Source organism: Xyrauchen texanus, chromosome 36 (genome assembly GCF_025860055.1).
Source record: "Xyrauchen texanus isolate HMW12.3.18 chromosome 36, RBS_HiC_50CHRs, whole genome shotgun sequence".
Lineage (NCBI taxonomy): Eukaryota > Metazoa > Chordata > Actinopteri > Cypriniformes > Catostomidae > Xyrauchen > Xyrauchen texanus.
Window position 1 is genome coordinate 4,335,312 of NC_068311.1, and position 19,468 is coordinate 4,354,779.

Here is a 19,468-nt window from a genome sequence, read left to right on the forward strand (position 1 = left end):
TCTCGATATTTAATGAGTTTATTCTCGAGATGGTTTTATTTTATTATTATTGCTTGGCCCTAATCCTCTTCCGTACTTTGCACTTAGGTCATATATGTTAAACATTATTTAACTACATACAGTATATTAACATGATCAAACAATAAACAATACATTTACAGCACTTATTAATCTTCGATCATGTTCATTTCTAAATATACCTATACATTATATTTTACAAAACTTTGAAACTGAAAAGTTCTGTAGTCCATTAGTTAATGCATTATGAACTAACATGAACTTACAATGAACAAAAGTACATTTAGAACTGATTATTATTACCATGAATATGCTGGTAAATACAGGTGAAATAGCATAAGCATGTTTTTCACCATTAAAACAGCTGCTGGAGCTAATTTGAGTGATGCTTGTTAAACAAGTCCTGCTGGTTAAGATAGTTAAAAAAGCCTTGTTGGGACACCAAAACACCAGAATCAGTAGCATTGCAATACTACGTTTTTTTGGACATGAAACATGGTAATACCGTGGTATTCTCTGAAGTACTTTGGAGTGCCGGTTAAATACCATAAAGCCCCTGATGAACAAAAACAACTTATATTTGCTGGTCTAGCTTGCTAATATTTCAGTACCACAATTCAGTACTTCAACATTCAGTATCATGATATTACCATCTGCCACCAACATAGAACCATGTTACCACCACAGGGCATTTTGTGTAAGGGTGGTGACGAGTCGTTTAGGTCTTAACAGAGAGGTTGTAGTTTTAAATTAGAACCTTCTAATCAGAAACCTTTCCCAAGAAACCATTAAAGCAAAATCCATCAACATGTTTGTTTTTCATCAAAGCAGCTCTTGTATCAGGAATTCGGAAAGGTATCAGGACGAGGCGAACCATTAGACGCTTGTTTACTTGCTCTCTTGCAATAATGAAAAAGGAGTCTTTGTTGTGCAGTCCACCTCAGTCTACTCCGTATTTATCTTCTTCACACTTGAAAGTCACCTTGTGCACATGCTAATCCATGTCTGGACAGAGACTGCTAGCACTCTTTTTAGATTAAATTAAACCGTCATGAATTGCAAATCCGTGGGTAGATTACATTATGCACCTGAAAAACCACCAGTTTACACCAGTTTAAACCGCTCTGATTTGGAAGACCTTAATGGACCTGCTGAGAGCTGATGTTTACAAGAGCTTCCCGCAGACTCTCTAAACAATCAGGAAACCATAGAGTTTGATTCCCTTCACTGGAACATCAACAATCAATCTGGGATTACAGCTCACCCTCTGCTAACTGAACACTGGCAGGTGTGGCATCACACACAGTACAGTGTTTCATTTTCCTTCAAGTCAAAGCCTGTTTGGAGCTCTTATTTATATATAAATACATGCTGTGGAAAATTAATATGAAAGACAGAGGCCTGGTCAAGGACTGCATTAAGAATCCTAATCTGACATTTGCTTATGGGACATATATCCCCGAAAGCCGCAAAGCACGATAAGAGTGAACTACAGCACTGTTGAAATTGTATGGCTGAACTGTCAAGAAAAAACAGTGAACATTTTATCTTCATTTTCTCACCTTCATGTGACTTACACGGCAGTAATATTGCACCGCAACAGAGGACTACTTTTCTTTAGAGAAGTGTTCCACTATTCTGAATAGGGATGCACAGATCTGAGTCATGTTTGTTACTGTCAAGCTCCAAAAATGACATAAAAGAACCATAAAACACAATTAAAGCAGTTCATATGACTTGTGCATTTTATTCAAAGCCACTTGAAGACGTGCGATAGCTCTGTGAATCACAAAAAGCTGTTTAATAAGTCAAAATATAAAATGCACGCGCAGCTCCGGCGCGTCAGTAAATGGCGCTGCTCTGTTTACACGCACACACTCGCGGCTATTTTTTGCCTTCACGTGGTGCGCAACATTTGAGCGCTACTCAGGAATAACATCTCAGATGTAGATGCTCAATAGTTCGGTTCAGTTTTAATATGCATATAGAACGGCACCAGAGGTGCATTTGACCAGAATTTGAATAAGCAGTGAATTAAACTACTGTGAACTTGCCTACAAACAGACACATACAGGACTTCCTGGAGAGTTCAGAATGTCAAAATAAAAGCGTGAGGGTTTAAAAGTTAAAGGTGCATGATTGAGATATATTACTATATATTACTATTATAATATATTATAATTTGTTGAATGGGTTTCAAAAAATAACTGTGTGAATGAAAAGTGGACTGATATCTTACAACTAAATTAAACAAAAAAAGTCCAGATACAAGTTGAAGAAATTTGTAAATTGTTTTTTTAAAAAAATGCTTCTTTTCTACTGATGACTTATATTGGAATTACTGTTAATTTTGCTGCTACATTATCCAGTATACTAGTTAACAATAAAGTTTTTCTTAATAAGCGATAAATTTATATTGAAATAATGTGTAGTTAGAGGTTTGTGTTTCTTTTACATATTAAAGAGCACACCCAATTAGATCCACACAATAATGTAAAGATATACTAAACTGATTATGCAAAAAAACAACACTGGTATCGGATCAAGACCGGTAGCGGCCGATATTGAGATTTACGATATCGGAACCGGAAGAGAAAAAGTGGTATCGGTGCATCCCTAATTCTGAACACCTCTGTTTGCACTGCTGTTCAGCTGTACAGTGGCTTTTCTGATGTTTTACTATTCCTATAGATCCAGCCTGATCACATGAAAATTATGTGACGTGGCTCCTTTCATGTATCGCGGTAGTTCCGAGGTAAAATGTCCACTGCGTGGTGCTAAAAGCGAGTTAATGTTCTCCCAAACAGATGAGGATTTTAAGGTTACTGATGTATCTTGTTTTAAATCAACAGAACCCACCTCTCTACCCTAAACCTGAACCTAACCGATAGTGTCATAAAAAGCAAATGTGAGCTTAAAAATGCAATTCTTGAGCAACCACGTAATTTTGTGGTTCTTCTATGTCACTTTCGGCTCATGTGTTGTCTCGCGTGATCTTCAGGAATTGTACAATTGGTACTTTGCATCGCATGTGCAATGCTCGTACCAGTCCATTTACAAAAATGTTTTACCAAACAAACTCTCAAGCTCTGTTAGGTTGGATGGGGACCGTCGGTTGACAGCCATTTTTAGGTCTCTCCAGAGATGTTCGATTGGGTTCAATTCCAGCCTCTAGCTAGGCCACTCAAGGAATTTCACAGAGTTGTCACTAAGCCACCCTTACATCATTTTGGCTGTGTGCTTAAGAGTCATTGTCCTGTTGGAAGGTGAACCTTCCACCCAGTCTGAGGTCATGAGTGCTCTGGACCAGGTTTTCATTAAGGCTATCTCTGTATTTTGCTGCGTTCAGCATTCCTTCAACCCTGACCAATCCCCTGGTCCCTGCTGCTGAACCCGCCCCCCACCCCACAGCATGATGCTACCACCACCATTACTGACAAGCAATGCCTGGTTTCTTCCAGACATGATGCTTGGAATTGAGGCCAAAAATGCTGACCAGGAGAGGCTTCCGTCTGGCCACTCTGCCATAAAGCCCAGATCGGTGGAGTGTTGCAGTGATTTTGTCCTTCTGCAAGTTTCTCCCATCTCCACACATGATCTCTGGAGCTCAACCAGAGTCCCCATTCAGTTCTTGGTCACCGCTCTTACCAAGGCCCTTCTCCCCTGATTGCTCAGTTTGGCCAAACGGCCAGCTCTAGGAAGAGTCCTGGTTGTTCCAAACTTCTTCTATTTAAGAATTATGGAGGCCAATGTGCTCTTGGTAGCCTTCCCCAGATCTGTGCTCGACACTTTCCTGTATCTGAGCTCTGCAGGTAGTTCCTTTGACCTCATGGCTTGTTTTTTGCTCTGATATACATTTTCAGCTGTGAGACCATTTATAGACAGGTGTGTGCCCTTCCAAATAACGTCTAATCAATTGAATTTGCCACAGTTGGACTCCTATCAAAGTGTAGAAACATCTCAAAGAGGATCCAGAGAAATGGGATGCACTTGAGCTAAATTTGAAGTGTCAGGGCAAAGGGTCTGAATGCTTATGTCAATGTGATATTTCAGTTATCAAAAATCTGGGTTTTGCTTTATTAAAATAACTTACAGAATAATGTCAGGGTCATATATATGACTATATGCCATTTTATTGGGACGACTGCCCATGCATAATGAGCTTCGATTTGCTTGTGGAATGTTCTGCTGTTTGGTTTTGCTGTTAGACAGAACTGTTCTTCCAAAGCCTCTACCAAGTGTAGATTGATGTAAAAAAATTATAATTTAAAGCCTTTTAATATATTGTAAATATTCTATATGTATAGTTCAGCCCTACTGGGCAACCACTCAAAGAGCTAATCATCAAGAAAGGCTTGATGAACCTTATAAAACATCATCATGCCTGCATTACGTTCACTGTCTCACATTTCAATCGGCTTGAACATTTCCACCTCATTGGCCGAAATGTCTGCAGCTCTGATATCATCACAGGGGCTTTTGGGTAATGAGATGTTAATCAAATGAAAGCATCAATCAAAAGCATGACTTTGACAAATTGCACAGTTCACCGTGAAGTGGAATAAATCGGTCGTAATTAATTTGTTTCAGGCTCTGGGCTCTTAATTTTTGTGTCTCACATAGAAGACATTGATTTGTCTTTGAGACTGTCTTTGAGACTCTACGAATCAAATTCCACAAGAGTAGCACACGGGAGACTCTTAATTTCATTAGAGTTTGATGTTAACATGTTGCTAAGCAAACTGAGGTATATTTGAATAAGCACAAAAACAAATAACACACAAATATGGAGTAAAACAGTCTGTGTTTAATTAAAAACTATTTTAACTTTTTTTTTTAAATCCATAGTTTTTGGTATTTGAGTATTCTAACTTTATCTGGAATGCACCTACGATGCCATATAATGCTGCCTATGTAGGCAGCTGACTAGGAACAGAGACAGAATTATAAGTTGTACATAACAGCCAACTGCTATAATATACAGTGGCAAGAAAAAGTATGTGAACCCTTTGGAATTTGCTGGTTTTCTGCATTAATTGGTCATAAAATATGAGATCATCTTTATCAAAGTCAGAAGTATAAACAAACACAAAGTGCTTAAGCTAACAACACACAAACAATCTTTCATGTCTTTATTCAACAGATCCCATTAAACATTCACAGTGCTGTGGAAAAAGTAAGTGAACCCTTGGATTTTACAACTGGTCTATCAATAACCTCAACCAAGCATTTCCAGTAGCTGTGGATTAGACCTGCACAACGTTCAGAAGGAATTTTGGACCATTCTTCCTTACAGAACTGCTTTGCTCAGTCACATCCTCAGTATATATGGTGTGAAAGGCTCTCTTGAGGTCATTCAAGTCAAGTCAAGTCATCTTTATTTCTAAGGCACATTTAAAAACAACAACAACAACAACAGTTGAACCAAAGTTCCATACAATTTCCCACCAATGTGCAATAGTATACACAAATATATAAAAACAATAATCCAGCCATGAAGTAATAAGCACATGGATCAAAGTTTCAAGGTCTTAAATGGAAAGATTTTTTTAATTTATCAATACACCTTAAATGAAAGAATTTTCCCTTTGTCACAGCACTCATTTGTTTGTCAAACTGTGATGATATCAAAAATTACCTCAAGATTTTTTACTTGCTTGTTTGTATTAAAGGAGAGAGACCCTAGCTGGGCTTCAATGGCAGAGGCAATCCTGGTAGGGCCAAAAATCATCACTTCGGTTTTGCTTTAGTTTAACTGCAATAAATGATTTACCATCCAGCCTTTAAGTTCCTCAAAAATCATCAAAAGAGATTCAACAGAGCTACTGATATCAGGCTTAATGGGTAAATAAAACTGAGAATCTTCGGCAAAACAATGATTGGAAATATTGAATTTCTGAAAAATGGTCCGCAAGGGAAGCATGTAGAGAGTGAACAAAAATGGTCCCAGTATAGAACCCTGGTGCACACTGCAATATAAAGGGGTGGTAGTTGAGGAGAAATTACCTATATTCACAGAAAAGATCCTTTCTTTCAGTTAGGAGGCAAACCACTGCAAGGTCAAACCCTGAAAACCAACCATACACTCCGGGGTAATTTGGATAACTTTAGTCCACACACTTCGGCGCAGGAGAGGTGTTCCGCTGATCCAAGATTCAAGCAACCTGCCAAGTGCTACTCATAACTGATCTCCCCAAACAGCCTGCATTGGGTGAGGGAATGTTCAATCAATCATCAAACTCAACGCAGTGCAATAGGGTGGCGAGGGCTCCAAAGTGGGTTGGTAGAGGCTTGCACAGATGGAAGAACAGTTCAGTCCAACAGCAAACCCAAACAGCGGAACATTCCACAAGCAAATCGAAGCTCATTATGCACGAGCAGTCATCCCAATAAAAGGGCATATTGTCATATCAAAAACTAAAACTTTAAATCCACATTAAAACACGCATCTCAACAGCATCTCTATTGGGTTAAGGTCTTCTGCATCCCCCAACTTCTACTGAGCATCAGCTGGCACACAGCCACCCTGACATTGTTCTGTAAGGTATTTTAATAAACTTGGTAATTTGTTTTTCGATTATGGCAAGCAGTCCAGGCCCCGAAGCAGCAAAGCAGCTCCAAGTCACGATTCTCCCTCCACCGTACTTCACCATTGGGATGATGTGTTCATGTTGGTATGCAGTGCCCTTTTTACACTATACGTAGTGCTGCATGTTCTTCCCAAACAATCCAACCGTAGCTTAATCAGCCCATAAAACATTTCCCCATTATTGTAGGGGAGTGACAAGGCGGTCTTTGGCGAACTACAGGTGCACAGCAATGATTTTTTTTAGAAAGCAGTGGCTTCCTTTGTGGTGTCCTGACATGAACATCATGGCTGTTTAATGTTTAACATGTAGTAGACTCATAAACAGAGATGATAACCAGTTCCAGTGATTCCTCTTTAGCTATTACTCTAGGGCGCTTTTTAACTCATCGAGCATACTGCGGTGTGCCCTTTCAGTCATCTTGTCTGGATGGCCACGGTACTTAATTGTCTCCATTTATAGACAATTTGTCTAACTGTGGACAGATACACAGTGAAGCTCTTTGAGATAACTTTGTAACCCTTTCCAGCTTTATGCAAAGCAACAAAAAAATCTATTTTTTGCAATGCATGACTCATGTCAGTAGATGCATCTTGTGAATAGCAAACTCAAAATGTTTGAGTGCTTTTTATAAGTCAAAGTAGTTCTAACCCACACCTCCAATCTTGTTTTATTAATTGGATGCCAGGTTTGCCAACTCCAGACTCGAATTAGCTTTTGTTGTCATCTTTAGCCTAGGGGTTCACTTAGTTTTACCACATCATGGTGAATGTTAAATGGGATGTGTTCAATAAAGACATGAAATATTATAATTGTTTGTGTGTGGTTGGTTTAAGTACATTGTGTTTTTCTGTACTTGTGACTTTCTTGAAGATTAAATCACATTTTATGACTAATTAATGCAGAAAAGAAGCTAATTCCAAAAGGTTCACATACTTTTTTGTGCCACTGTAGGTCATAATAATAGTACAAGATGACTAAATCATTCGAGTTGTCTTTTTTTACTTTAATTTATGACTTTAAGAGGAAAAAAATAAATGAACCGAAGAACAATGTTATTAAGAAGTTTAACCCCTTACCCAAACATTAAACCTCGCAATGATTTTAATAGGAAATGTACTTTTGTGTACCATGGCAGAAAGAAATCAGCAAGTTTAGGAAAGGAAAGTGAGGAAAGCAGGTTATTGATCAGACTATTGATCAGACTATTGCATAATTACATATTAAATATGTAACCAAATGTGTTTGCAGACATTTCCTTTCTTAAAATAAAGTGTTGGTTAGGGGGCTAGCTACAATCAGATGCCTGTATTGTATTGATACAAGTGGTATGATATCTTATGCTTTTGCCATTTTGTATGAATTAGACTACGTTGGAAATGTCATAAAATAATCTGGGAATTGTAATTTTTACAATAAGTTTATTGTATTTTGTTTTGTTCAGTCCTCGTATGATAAATTATGCATTACGAGGTGAGAGAGCAGCTAAATGATCTAAGAACAAAGATGTAGTTGTTTCATTCATTCAGTATCCCACTATCTCTCCTTACGGGAACACAGCTAGTGTGTGTGTGTGTGTGTGTGTGTGTGTGTGTGTGTGTGTGTGTGTGTGTGAGAGAGAGAGAGAGAGAGAGAGAGAGAGAGAGAGAGAGCGAGAGAAAAGGGTTCAAAAGGGTTCAAAAGAAAGGAAAATAAAGCAATATTGAAAAAATTAAAAAGACTATGTGTGACTTAATGTGAATGAGAGAGAAAGAACTTATTACCAAAACTTGCAGGATCTCTCCTTATGAACAGAGACAGAAAATGTGAGGTTTACAGCATAAAAATGAACGTTATGTGGACTGAGCACCATGTGGGCAAATTGTACTTTAGAAGTAAACTAGCCTTTAAGATGCTTCATTTTGACATGCTTGTTCTTATTAGACAGTAAACAGATGCATTAACAGTCCCAAGTTATTTGGAATGAAATAACAGCAAACTATATATGAAATAAACATCACACAATGGTGCCGATTTGGTGTAGCTTTTCAAAAATGTACGTTCCATAATATTATTAAATGTTCTACTCCAAGATCTGTTAATAATCGAGTTGCTAACCACGTGCATCCTTCAAGCAGTTTTTGGCTGAAGGGTGCCAGGGCATCAGTGCCCACTCTGAGTGTCTCTGAGCAGAAAGCAGATTAGTCCTGCTTGTTTAACATGCTTAAGGGGAAAGATTTGCCACTATTACCCAGCTGCTACAGAGGGAGGGACTCTAGCGCTAGGACCAGGGTTCTAGCCCAGCAAAAGCGGGTATAATTGAAACGTACCATATGGAGCAGATTAAAGGTTTGCAAAGAATCAAAGATTACATTCGACCTCAGACCATGAGAAATCACGGAGGCTTGATTAAAAACACACAAAGGACAGATTACAGTGCATTTTCCTTATAAAAGAGGGACATTATTAACCATCTCTGTTACTAATCGTTCAATTAACCTCAATGATAGCAGTTAAATAACGAAATAACAATTTATAATAAATTCAGTAAATAAGCTACTTAAATATACATTGCATACACATAATTCAAACCAGTCAAAAGACCACATTAAGGAACTCAAACTCACTGTAAACATGGACAAAATGACTTTACATACACTAAGAAATTATAGCTCTTTGGCTGAACTTGATTCAATCGTGGACAGTGGTTTCATGTGTTTTAAATGAGTTTTCTCAACTTGAAATTACTATTTTATATCAACACAAACACTTTGAGTAGAAAGAACCTATTTGAATTGGGTAAACCCAACAAAATATGTCAATGTAACTCACATAAATATATATTATATCTTTATGTACTGACTAGTGAATGTTAGCATGCTAAATACATGCAGGATGGAAACACTACAGAGTGTAGTTTAGTTACTATGTTACGGTTAGCATAGCATTTTCTCAAAGAAGCGATCAATCTATTTCCAGCTCGACTTCTACCTGTCCTCATTGTTAGCTCAAGCTCCATTCTTCACCACTATGGTAACCCCTAAAACTCCAACATAACAGAAACTCTACTAAATCTCAACATAACCAAACAATAAACACTAACAAGTATCTCACTTTATAGACATCTTGCACAAAAGTGCTTAAAATAACAGTTCATTTAAACATTTACTCTCCTAATCGATTCCCATGCTGGGAAATCAAAATAGCCAGACCAGTTTCATCAATGCTACATTAACACCATGTAGTGTTCATGTAGTCCCAACTCATATGAATTAAGTTAACTTCCATTTGACAGATTTAAATGGATAGAATGCAATGGTTGTGACAAAATGCTCAAGAATTGTGTTGCTTTAGTTCAGTTTAATTAAGTAAATTGAACAAGCAGCAAAAAATATATATTTTATACGTTTACATAAAGAAACAAAATGCATGCGTTGCATAGAAAAATAAATGGAGGGTTTACTCAGATCCAAACATTATCTTCTAAAGCAAAGTCGCTGTGTGTGTCACGACATGCAAAAGGCACCAATCAAACCCCTTATTGAGTAACGTGTGCCTGAAAGGGTTTAAGGATTAAGCCATAATTCAGTTTTTAATCTATCGTCCTAATTTACTTATCGGACCGATAACTTTAAAATGTACATTTATCGGCTGTACAGATTTGGCCGCGGATATATTCTGCATCCCTTGTATTTTCAGAGGCAAAATGCAACAGATGTACAACTATTTAACTAAACAAATCAAAACAATTATGCAACAAATAAACTGAAACCACACGTCAAACTTAAAGCTCGATAAAACCACAAACCCTAACCTAAAGCATCAATATGGTTGATTTCCAGATTATAGTCTCATAATCATATGTGATATTGGGTGATATACATACATATGGCATTTTTCTGTAACTTGTAAGGAGTGCATTAGGTCAACATCTTTAGGTCCGGTGGTCAATACTTGCAACAACAGATCATAAGAAATCAGAACCAGTAGATTGACCTTGGCATTATAGCATCTCTCTCTCTCTCTCTCTCTCTCTCTCTCTCTCTCTCTCTCTCTCTCTCTCTCTCTCTCTCTCTCTCTCTCTCTCTCAAGACATCAGGAATGACACGTCAGGATTAAACAGAATTGATGAGACCTTTTTAAAGGAAAATATTGGACCCCTTGAAAACATGATACATGACCATACCACTGGTAATACAGAAACAGGCTCAAAAGTACACAAATGTGTCAAAAGTACTGTATAAAACTGAGAACTTATGAGTTATACTCTGTTATCTAAATGCAAGGACAACACATGATCGGTCGGTAAACAAATGCTTAAGAGCTTTTCTCCGACCTTCACTTTACAGAACTGTTTTGAATAGTGTTTCTTTACAATAAATGCCATTTGGTTTAGTCCAAATACTTTTTTGGCCACTGTATATAGGGGAACTAGACAAAAGTTCCTCTCTTACAGTAAATACATAGGAATGTTTCGTGTATGAGACCAATAAATTGACAGAGGATCAGTGAAATAAAGTGGACACTCACCAATTCTCAAGACCTGCTGCGCGCTCAGACTCAACTCTGCCATCAGACACAGCAGTATAAAGCGCACAGTTCTCCTCTTCGCCATGGTGCACCTGCAAGAGCAAGATTCAACATGCATAGCCGTCTTCTTTTCATGTGCCAGTGTTGTATCCATAAAGGAATAATTTCCATCCGACCATCTTTCCAATCACGAATCAAAGATCCCAAACCTCACATCCATGAGTGCTAACTGGCCAACACTTTCCAGAATAAGTCGCCGTAAATAAGCATCCCTTCCCCGGTGATATCAGGACATAGCGGTGGGTGAGAGGCACCGGACGCGCAGGAAAGACACCCGGTGCGAGCGTTCCCCCGTCCGTGCGCACTCTCAATTGAGGGCACAGTCGAGTCCCTGATCCGCAAACATGGATCCGTTTGTGAAGATTAACTTCAAATCTGGCAGAAGCCGACCTCGACAATGTCTTTGCTCTCTGGTACACCGAGGAAATGATTAAATCTTGTGCCGGAGCTCTGGTGGATGCGCGCATCTAATCTGCCCGAGGGCTGTGCGCGGATTAATCACCCGTTTATCTGTCTGTGATTTCAACACGTGAAGCATTTACATTATTCCACTGCAGTTTAACCTACATTTAAGAAAATAATCTTCATCTTTTCTTATTAAAAGCACAAGAAGAAAAATCAAGGGAAAAAAGCGACCATGCAGGAGGGAATTGCGCGGAGAGGTTTAGAGACTAGCGAAGTTTGTGTACGTGTCCTCGTAAATTCATACTATTATATGGCTTAATGTCTCACACTACTCTACAATCGCGTTTTTATGAAGCTGCATGGTCTTCAAACAAATCAATGATTTAACAGAATTCACTTTTATTTATACAGAGCTGGTGATCCATTGTGCGCATGATCAGAGAGCTTTTCTTGTGAGTTGAGTTGCGCATGTGGTTTATGTGGTTTATGTTAGGTCTCTGTGACAGTGGGTTACGTGGCATTAGAGGGATTAGACAGGACCTGGATCAGAGATCATATGAATCATTAGAGAGGAGAGATCTAGTTCAGTCTCGGTAAACAAAGCCAAATAATACATGACAAGAGATAATTGATTTAAAGCACTTTTAGGGGCCGTTCACACCGAACACACCTTAGTGTGAGAGATGATTTCACCTCTAAAGAACTAAATTGTGCCATAAAATGACCAGAAAAAATGACTAAAACAGCAATTGTGAGTGGGGTGGCCAATGGGGTGGACAGACCTCGGTCCATGGTGACCACGGCCACCCCTGGCCACCCCCTAGCTCCACCATGGAACTGAACGCAGGTGTTCAGACACGTTTTTAAAAGCTGATGTTCTTTTTCACTTGACATGGTGTCTAAAAATGAAACGCTCCAGTACAAGATGCAGCGATACACTGAAAACCCTAATAAGTTGACTTTACTCAAATGGTTGTGTAAACTCATTTCCTCAATTGATTTGAGTAATGGCGTCTCCAAAACTTGTTTAATTAAGTTCACTTAACTTGATGTTCATATAGAATGAACTTGACTATTTAAAGGGTTAGTTCACACAAAAATGAAAATTGTCTCATTATTTACTCGCCCTCAAGCCATCCTAGGTGTATATGACTTCTTTCTTTCAGCCATAACACAATCGGAGTTATATTAAAAAGTATTTTGGCTCTTCCAAGCTTTATAATGGGAGTGAATGGTACCTTAGATTTTGAAGCTCTAAAAGGTGCATCCATCCATCATAGAAGTAATCCATACGGCTCCAGGGGGTTTATAAAGGCCTTCTGAATTGAAGCGATGTTTGGAATAAGTCTACTGTCACTACATAAAATGTAAAAGATTTTGTGTACAAACTTATGTACAAGTTTTTAATTGGTTTTCTAAAATCTTTATAATAAACAAATGATTAATTATGTATTAAATGTCTGTAAAATAAGTTTCCGCATACAAAAAGCCAACTAAAACGGAAGAAAATGCAGATTAACAACCCATTTGTACGGGTAGACTAATAAATATGTGTAACATCATCTACTGGGTAATCATCAGTGAATATTTAGTACATTTACTGTCTCCTGTTTACTAATATTAAAATTATGATATCTTCAAATATTTTTTTTTTTTTTAGCTCCAGGTCAAACTCAATGCTTTTTATTTAGTCACAGAGAATAACAAATCACTTCTTAACTGGTTTGATGTGCTCATTTGTTTGCTGTTCTCATGCCCCATTGTGAAACAAAGGTTTTTTATGGGGGCTAAATTTTAGTTGGCATAACCAACAATCAGTCAAAATCTTTGTACTGAGCTAACAATTTCAAATTGTGCATCAATGTTCCCACAAAATATCCACCAGCTCTCAGAATCCATTGCAAAGTACAAAAAAAAAACTAAAAAAGTATGAAGAAATAATTAAAGTTCTGCACAATGTTTAGCTTAACAAGACATTATAGCAGCAGATCCTTGAAGTCCTGTAAGTTGCGAGGCGGAGCCACCACGGATCGGACTTGTTGGTCCAGTACATCCCACAGATGCTCAAACAGATTGAGATCTGGGGAATTTGGAGGCCAGGGCAACACCTTGCACTCTGCATCATGTTACTCAAACCATTCCCGAACAATGTGTGCAGAGAGGCAGGGTGCATTATCCTGCTGAAAGAGGCCATGAAGGGGTGTACCTGGTCTGCAACCATGTTTAGGTAGGTGGCACATGTCAAATGAATGTCCACATGAATGGCCGGACCCCAGGTTTCCCAGCAGAACATTACCCAGAGTATCAAACACCCTCCACTGGCTTGTCGTCTTCAAACAGTGCTTCCTTGTGCCATCAGTTCCCTAGGTAAATGGTGCACACGTACATGGCTGTCCATGTGATGTAAAAGAAAACGGGACTTATCGGACCAGGTGACATTCTTTCACTGCTCCAAGGTCCAGTTCCGACATTTGTGTGCCCATTGTAAGCCCTTTCGTTGCCCTCACGTATCGATACGCCTTGGGACGCCCAACACCTTGTTGTCAGTTTGTGGTTTGTCCCTCCTCAGACCACTGTTGGTAGGTACTCGTCTGGCCATAACAATTTGGTCCTTGTCAAATTCGCTCAGGTCTTTACTCCTGCCCATTTCTCCTGCATTCAACATGTTGACCATGAAAACGTATTGTTCGGTTACTATCTAATCTACCTGGACCTTGACATGTGGCCTTGTTAGGAGATGATCAACGTTATTCGATTCATCTGTGAGTGGTCATACTGTTTTGGCTCATCAGTGTATATTGACTGATAATTTTCTCAAACCGTTGCTTCACCATTACAGTCGCTGATCGAAAGAGAAAACTCACTATAGAAGTGGACAGTCCACAATAATTTCCGCTGTAGCACCTCTTGTGGCAACACTGAGAATCCAATGCATACTTGCGTTGTGTTAAGAATTGCAGTCTGAACCGTTTTGAAACGCAACAACGCACAATATCGAGCTTGCTTAACAAAAAGCATTTGCGTTCACGTTCTTGTGTAGAGTATGTTTCAGGCCTACTGTAAGGGGTCATTCACACAGGATACGTTCTTGCATTCCATCTGCAATATTTTTTAAATTGTTTTATGTACACATGCACCAGATGAATGTCTTTAAGTGCTTTTTCACCATTGGGCTGAACGTTTATAGGCACAGTGAGTAATGGTTCCAGTAGCAACACAGTTTTAAAACAATGGACTAATCAGATGAATCTGGGGGCGGGATAAACATCTTGGAGTGCATGGAGTGTGTACATTAGCAACAGTATTGAAGTTAACGGTTATATGTAATTTCTGCACCATTAGCGTCACCACACAAAATGATTGTTTTCATACTGTTTCTGAACACTCCACTCGTCCGGAGTGGTGGTGGTGTAGTGGGCTAAAGCACATAACTGAAAATCAGAAGGTTGCTGGTTTGATCCCCACAGCCACCACCATTGTGTCCTTGAGCAAGGCACTTAACTCCAGGTTGCTCCGGGGATTGTCCCTGTAATAAGTGCACTGTAAGTTGCTTTGGATAAAAGCATCTGCCAAATGCATAAATGTAAATGTCTTCCTTTGGTTGGACAAACGAATAGTCCCGTGTAAAAGTCACACGACTGATTGAGCCAATGCTGCCATGTCAGACTTGTTAAACAAACAGAGCAATGTTTGGATAGTGTCACAGTGCCACGTTGTGGGGATTAACCTACAAATGGATTACTTACTGTTGACTATTTTACAGTTGACTAAATTGTGTGCATCCTGCAAAACACCCCTTTAAAAAATGCTTGGAAACAATTCTTAACAAATTAGAGAAACTACTCACCTTGTTTTTCAAGAGAATCCTATTGGGCAGTAGTGATTCAGCGTGCAAATCCAAAGCTCTCATAGAGTCGTAAGCGAAAGTTCAGAGGTGTATGAGTATTGTTATCCCCAAATCACAGAGTGAAACATTGGCCAAATAGAGCCAAATGGCAGCATTGCCAGAGTGTGACGATATGTGTTTCTGCAGTTTAAGAAACACAGAAACTCAGATTGGTTTAGAATGATAAGGGTACAGAGAGATGCTGGTGGTGTGTTTACTGTCCTGTGGCCATTTACGCTGTGAACAAACACCCTAACCCTTCCCCCTAATCTTTACCCTCACATAAACCTTTCTGTATTTTTAGATTTGTATTAAAACATTTAGTATGTTGGCTGCTCCCCACATGCAGTTTGAAAGCAAAACTTCCTAAGACATTAAGATAATTGAGAAAACTACCATTTCAAAACTCCAAATGGGGAATACATGGTTACCCTGACAAAGTTTGAACTTCAATAAACTTTTTTTTTATTTATGCATACATTAAGGCAGTTTTTCAAGTCTTATTTAGCTTCTCAAGTCAATTTATCTGGCACAATGATCAAATGAATCTTTGACCTTGACCAGGTGAGAGTTGTGGCATTATCATGCTTCAACACTAGAGGGAGTCACTGAGTCACTCTGGTTACAGATCACATGCTTGAATACAAAGTGAATAGTCAGCCTAGCCTTTCTATCAGTCCTGTTAACAGTCTCGACTTAGTACTAGCACTGAAACCCAAACACATACCTTGTACAGACAGGAGTTTTGCTGTGTGCTGAGTTACCTAGTGTGTTCAGATGATCACACATGCTGTTGCTAGTTTAACTGTAGCTGTCCTGTACTCTAATCATTGTTATTTAGCTACTGAAGTCCAAATAGGTTTTCTAACCCTCTAATTTGCAGGCCACTCCCTGGTGATGGCCCTCATCTTTTGCATAAGCAGCCTAGATCAGTATTAGCATTGTCCTAAAACCAAGCAAGATGCCTTGCTGTCTATATGGCCCACTTAGAAAGCTAGCTTACTTCCTAGCATCCTATGTTGAACCTCATATCTGACTGATTTGGAATTGCACAATGCTCTAATCAGCTAAATGCTAATTCTTATTTGATGAACCTTTGTAATATCTTTTAGGAATTAGTGAAATGTAATAAACATTTCTCTAGACAACGCAATGTTTTGAAACAAGCTATTTTTTTCATTATTTAGTTAAGTTAAAAGTCTTTGCCTGTTTTTACATAACAAACATGTTGCAAAAAATGTATTTAATGTAGTCAATTCATTAATTCACGTAAAATTTCACTTTATTTTTCAATTAATAATTGCTCATTTAATATATATATATACAATTTTTGAGATGTCGTATCTGATACAAAAATACTTTTATAGCAAAGTCCACAGTCACTATGTCTGAAAGTATACAGTTCCCACTTCAGCAAAGCTGCTTGTCCAGTTTTCATATCTGTGTGTGGTAATTTTTGTATTTGTTTTTCTCCAGCAGAATTGGAAGTTTCCTGGTTCTGTCGTGGCACTACGACTAACATAACAAGCTCTTGTGTGCCTCTGGGTGTGGCTACACTCAAGACAATAGCTGTCTTACATTTCACAGCGGCTTTCCATTTATGTGAAGCCGCAGGGTATAAAGATCACCAACGCACTGAATTATACATATAAAAATATTCCTTCAGAGAATAATTTTTGAGCAAAAATGAACAATACAAACAAATTTTCCATTTGATACTCCATGCACATGAATTGTTTACTTACACTACAATACGGCTCAATAAGTTAATGCATTAGGTATTATGAACACTATTGTAAAGTGCTACCCAATGTTTTATTGCTGCTACTTCTGTGTTTTCAAACTTCCATTTAAAAACCAAATATCCCAACCTGAGAGTACTTATAGATTCATATCACTATTTTGGGCTTTTGATGTTTACAAAACAGATAGTCAAATATTAAAACATTTTAGTAGTCTAGTTTATATTTTAGTCAGCTTCAAATAATACAAAATACCCCAAGTAACAATGACATGAGGTATTTCATCTGTACTTCACAATTAAAGCATATAAAACAACAACAAAACCAAAAAAACAATAAAAACCTAATTTTCATCAATCAGTTCTCAGCGTGCTTATATTTACATCCTTAAAAAAACGATATTGCTAACAATATTTATATTGTTTTGCCAAAAAATTAACAATAAACATGAAATGGAAGTGTGCAACTAATGAAAAATAAAAATGTCGACACATTTTCATCAAGTCCATTTACTATTTCACTTCCTCTCTAACATGCACACACGCATACAGTACACAAATGCAAATACGCACACCTTTGAAATGTCCTGCTGTATTTCAGAGATAAGCGACAGCGCTGCGGGCAGACGGATGTCGGTGTGGTTGTATGAAGGACTGTTGCCGCGATGGCTGGATAAATGACTGCTGTCTGGACGGTTGGTAAGAAGTCTGAATAAATGATGGTGGGTCAGATGTATGGCTATAAACAGATCTCGGTTGGGGAACATAGGCCACAGGTTGAGGCTGATAGGACACATAAGGGGCGTTCCTTGCATACATGTATCTGTTTGGGTCCGGGCCTTTGTCTAGGGGGCCGTTACAGCAGACAAATATGCAACCACCGACAAACAGCAATGCAGACGACACCCAACCGATGTAGAGCGCTTCACCTAGTTCCCTACGCTGGGCGTCGATGAGTAGCGGGTTGTAGAAATCTTGAATGATAGCGTGGGCGGTCCATGAGACGGGAATGATGCAGCAGAAGCAACCCACGAGAATCATGCAACCGGATATGATTAGAATCATCCGCTTGGCTCGGTCGTTGTCCTGGATGCACGCCGTGCATCTCATCCCTGCGATCACAATCAGTAAACCCAGACCGGTCAAAGCTACAGAGCAGCACATGAGTCCCCTAGCGGCCTGGAGATCAGGAGACAGTGCCAGCAAAGAATCGTACACTTTACACTGCATACGAATGTTTGCTTGCCGGTAGCAGTTCATCCACAATCCCTCGTATCGAGTCTCCATCACAATGATGTTCTCGCCGATAAAAGCCGTCACCCTCCACATTGGCATTCCGGTGCTGGCCGCCACTCCAATGAGCCCTAGAAGTGTCACGCACATTCCCACGATCTCCAGAGCGGCGTTGGCCATGACTGCTAAACTCCAGAGGACTGAGAGCGAGAGATCTGAGGAGAGGTTTGGAGTGCAAGCTTCACCCTGGACTGTTTTGCATCCCTTTGGAAACAGAGCTGATAGGTGTAACACCTGTTCCCAGCCTCCTCCCTTTACTCGAGGAAGGGAGGGAGTGCTGGGACTGGTTGCTATGAAAATGAATCCCTTATGCATGTGTTTGTGTCTGGTTTTTGTGGCTTTGGGAGGAGCATGCAGCCGTGTTGCTGTTTACTTAGTAGATTCCATTTTGTTGCAGGGATTCTGCTAAAGGGAATGTCCACCAAAAATGAACATCCTGTCAATATTTCCTCATCCTAATTTTGATCCAAACCAGTGGGACTTCCTTAATATTCTTAAACTAAAATTCTGCCTATCAACTCCTTTTGTGTTCCAAAGACTATACAGGTCTGGAACGACATAAGGATGACCCTATATGTTTGTACTTTAAATAAGGAAGCACAGCTGAAGCAGTTACTAATCAGCCAGATACATGCAAACCAGGGTCACACTCACAACTCTCAACTGATGTCAATGTTTAACATGCTATGTGTCGTGCCTCATTAAACTGCTGTCTGAAATGTTCAAAAAACAGTCTTGAAATCAGCTGATGCTTTAATGTTGATGTTTTACCTTTGGGTAACCTTTGGATTGTTTACATTTTTTTAATAGAGTATTTCTGTGGTTAACAGGCTGTTATTAGCATCCTGATGTCTTGGAAATGACGTGACTGTGAAATGACGTCACTGAAGTGACTGTGAAATTATTTCGAAATAACATTTCGTGGTTCTGTTCCTACCCTCTCCTATGGTCATGAAGGTTGGGTCATGA

The 19,468-nt window shown here is 39.0% G+C and overlaps 1 protein-coding gene and 1 pseudogene across 1 annotated transcript; both read right to left on the bottom strand.

The window, feature by feature from the left end:
- Positions 1-11,293, bottom strand: part of LOC127629769 (glutamate receptor ionotropic, kainate 1-like) — a 45,624-nt pseudogene extending 34,331 nt beyond the window's left edge.
- A 5,447-nt stretch (positions 11,294-16,740) lies between these two features.
- Positions 16,741-18,771, bottom strand: LOC127630089 (claudin-4-like). Its single transcript, XM_052107516.1, has one exon. It carries the CDS (start codon positions 18,617-18,619, stop codon positions 17,804-17,806), a length of 816 nt encoding a protein of 271 aa, XP_051963476.1. The 5' UTR covers positions 18,620-18,771; the 3' UTR covers positions 16,741-17,803.
- Between the last annotated feature and the right edge of the window lie 697 nt (positions 18,772-19,468).

What these genes read in the sequence shown, in the direction of transcription:
- LOC127630089 (XM_052107516.1), bottom strand. Translation starts at nt 18,619, where the DNA reads ATGGCCAACGCCGCTCTGGAGATCGTGGGAATGTGCGTGACACTTCTA.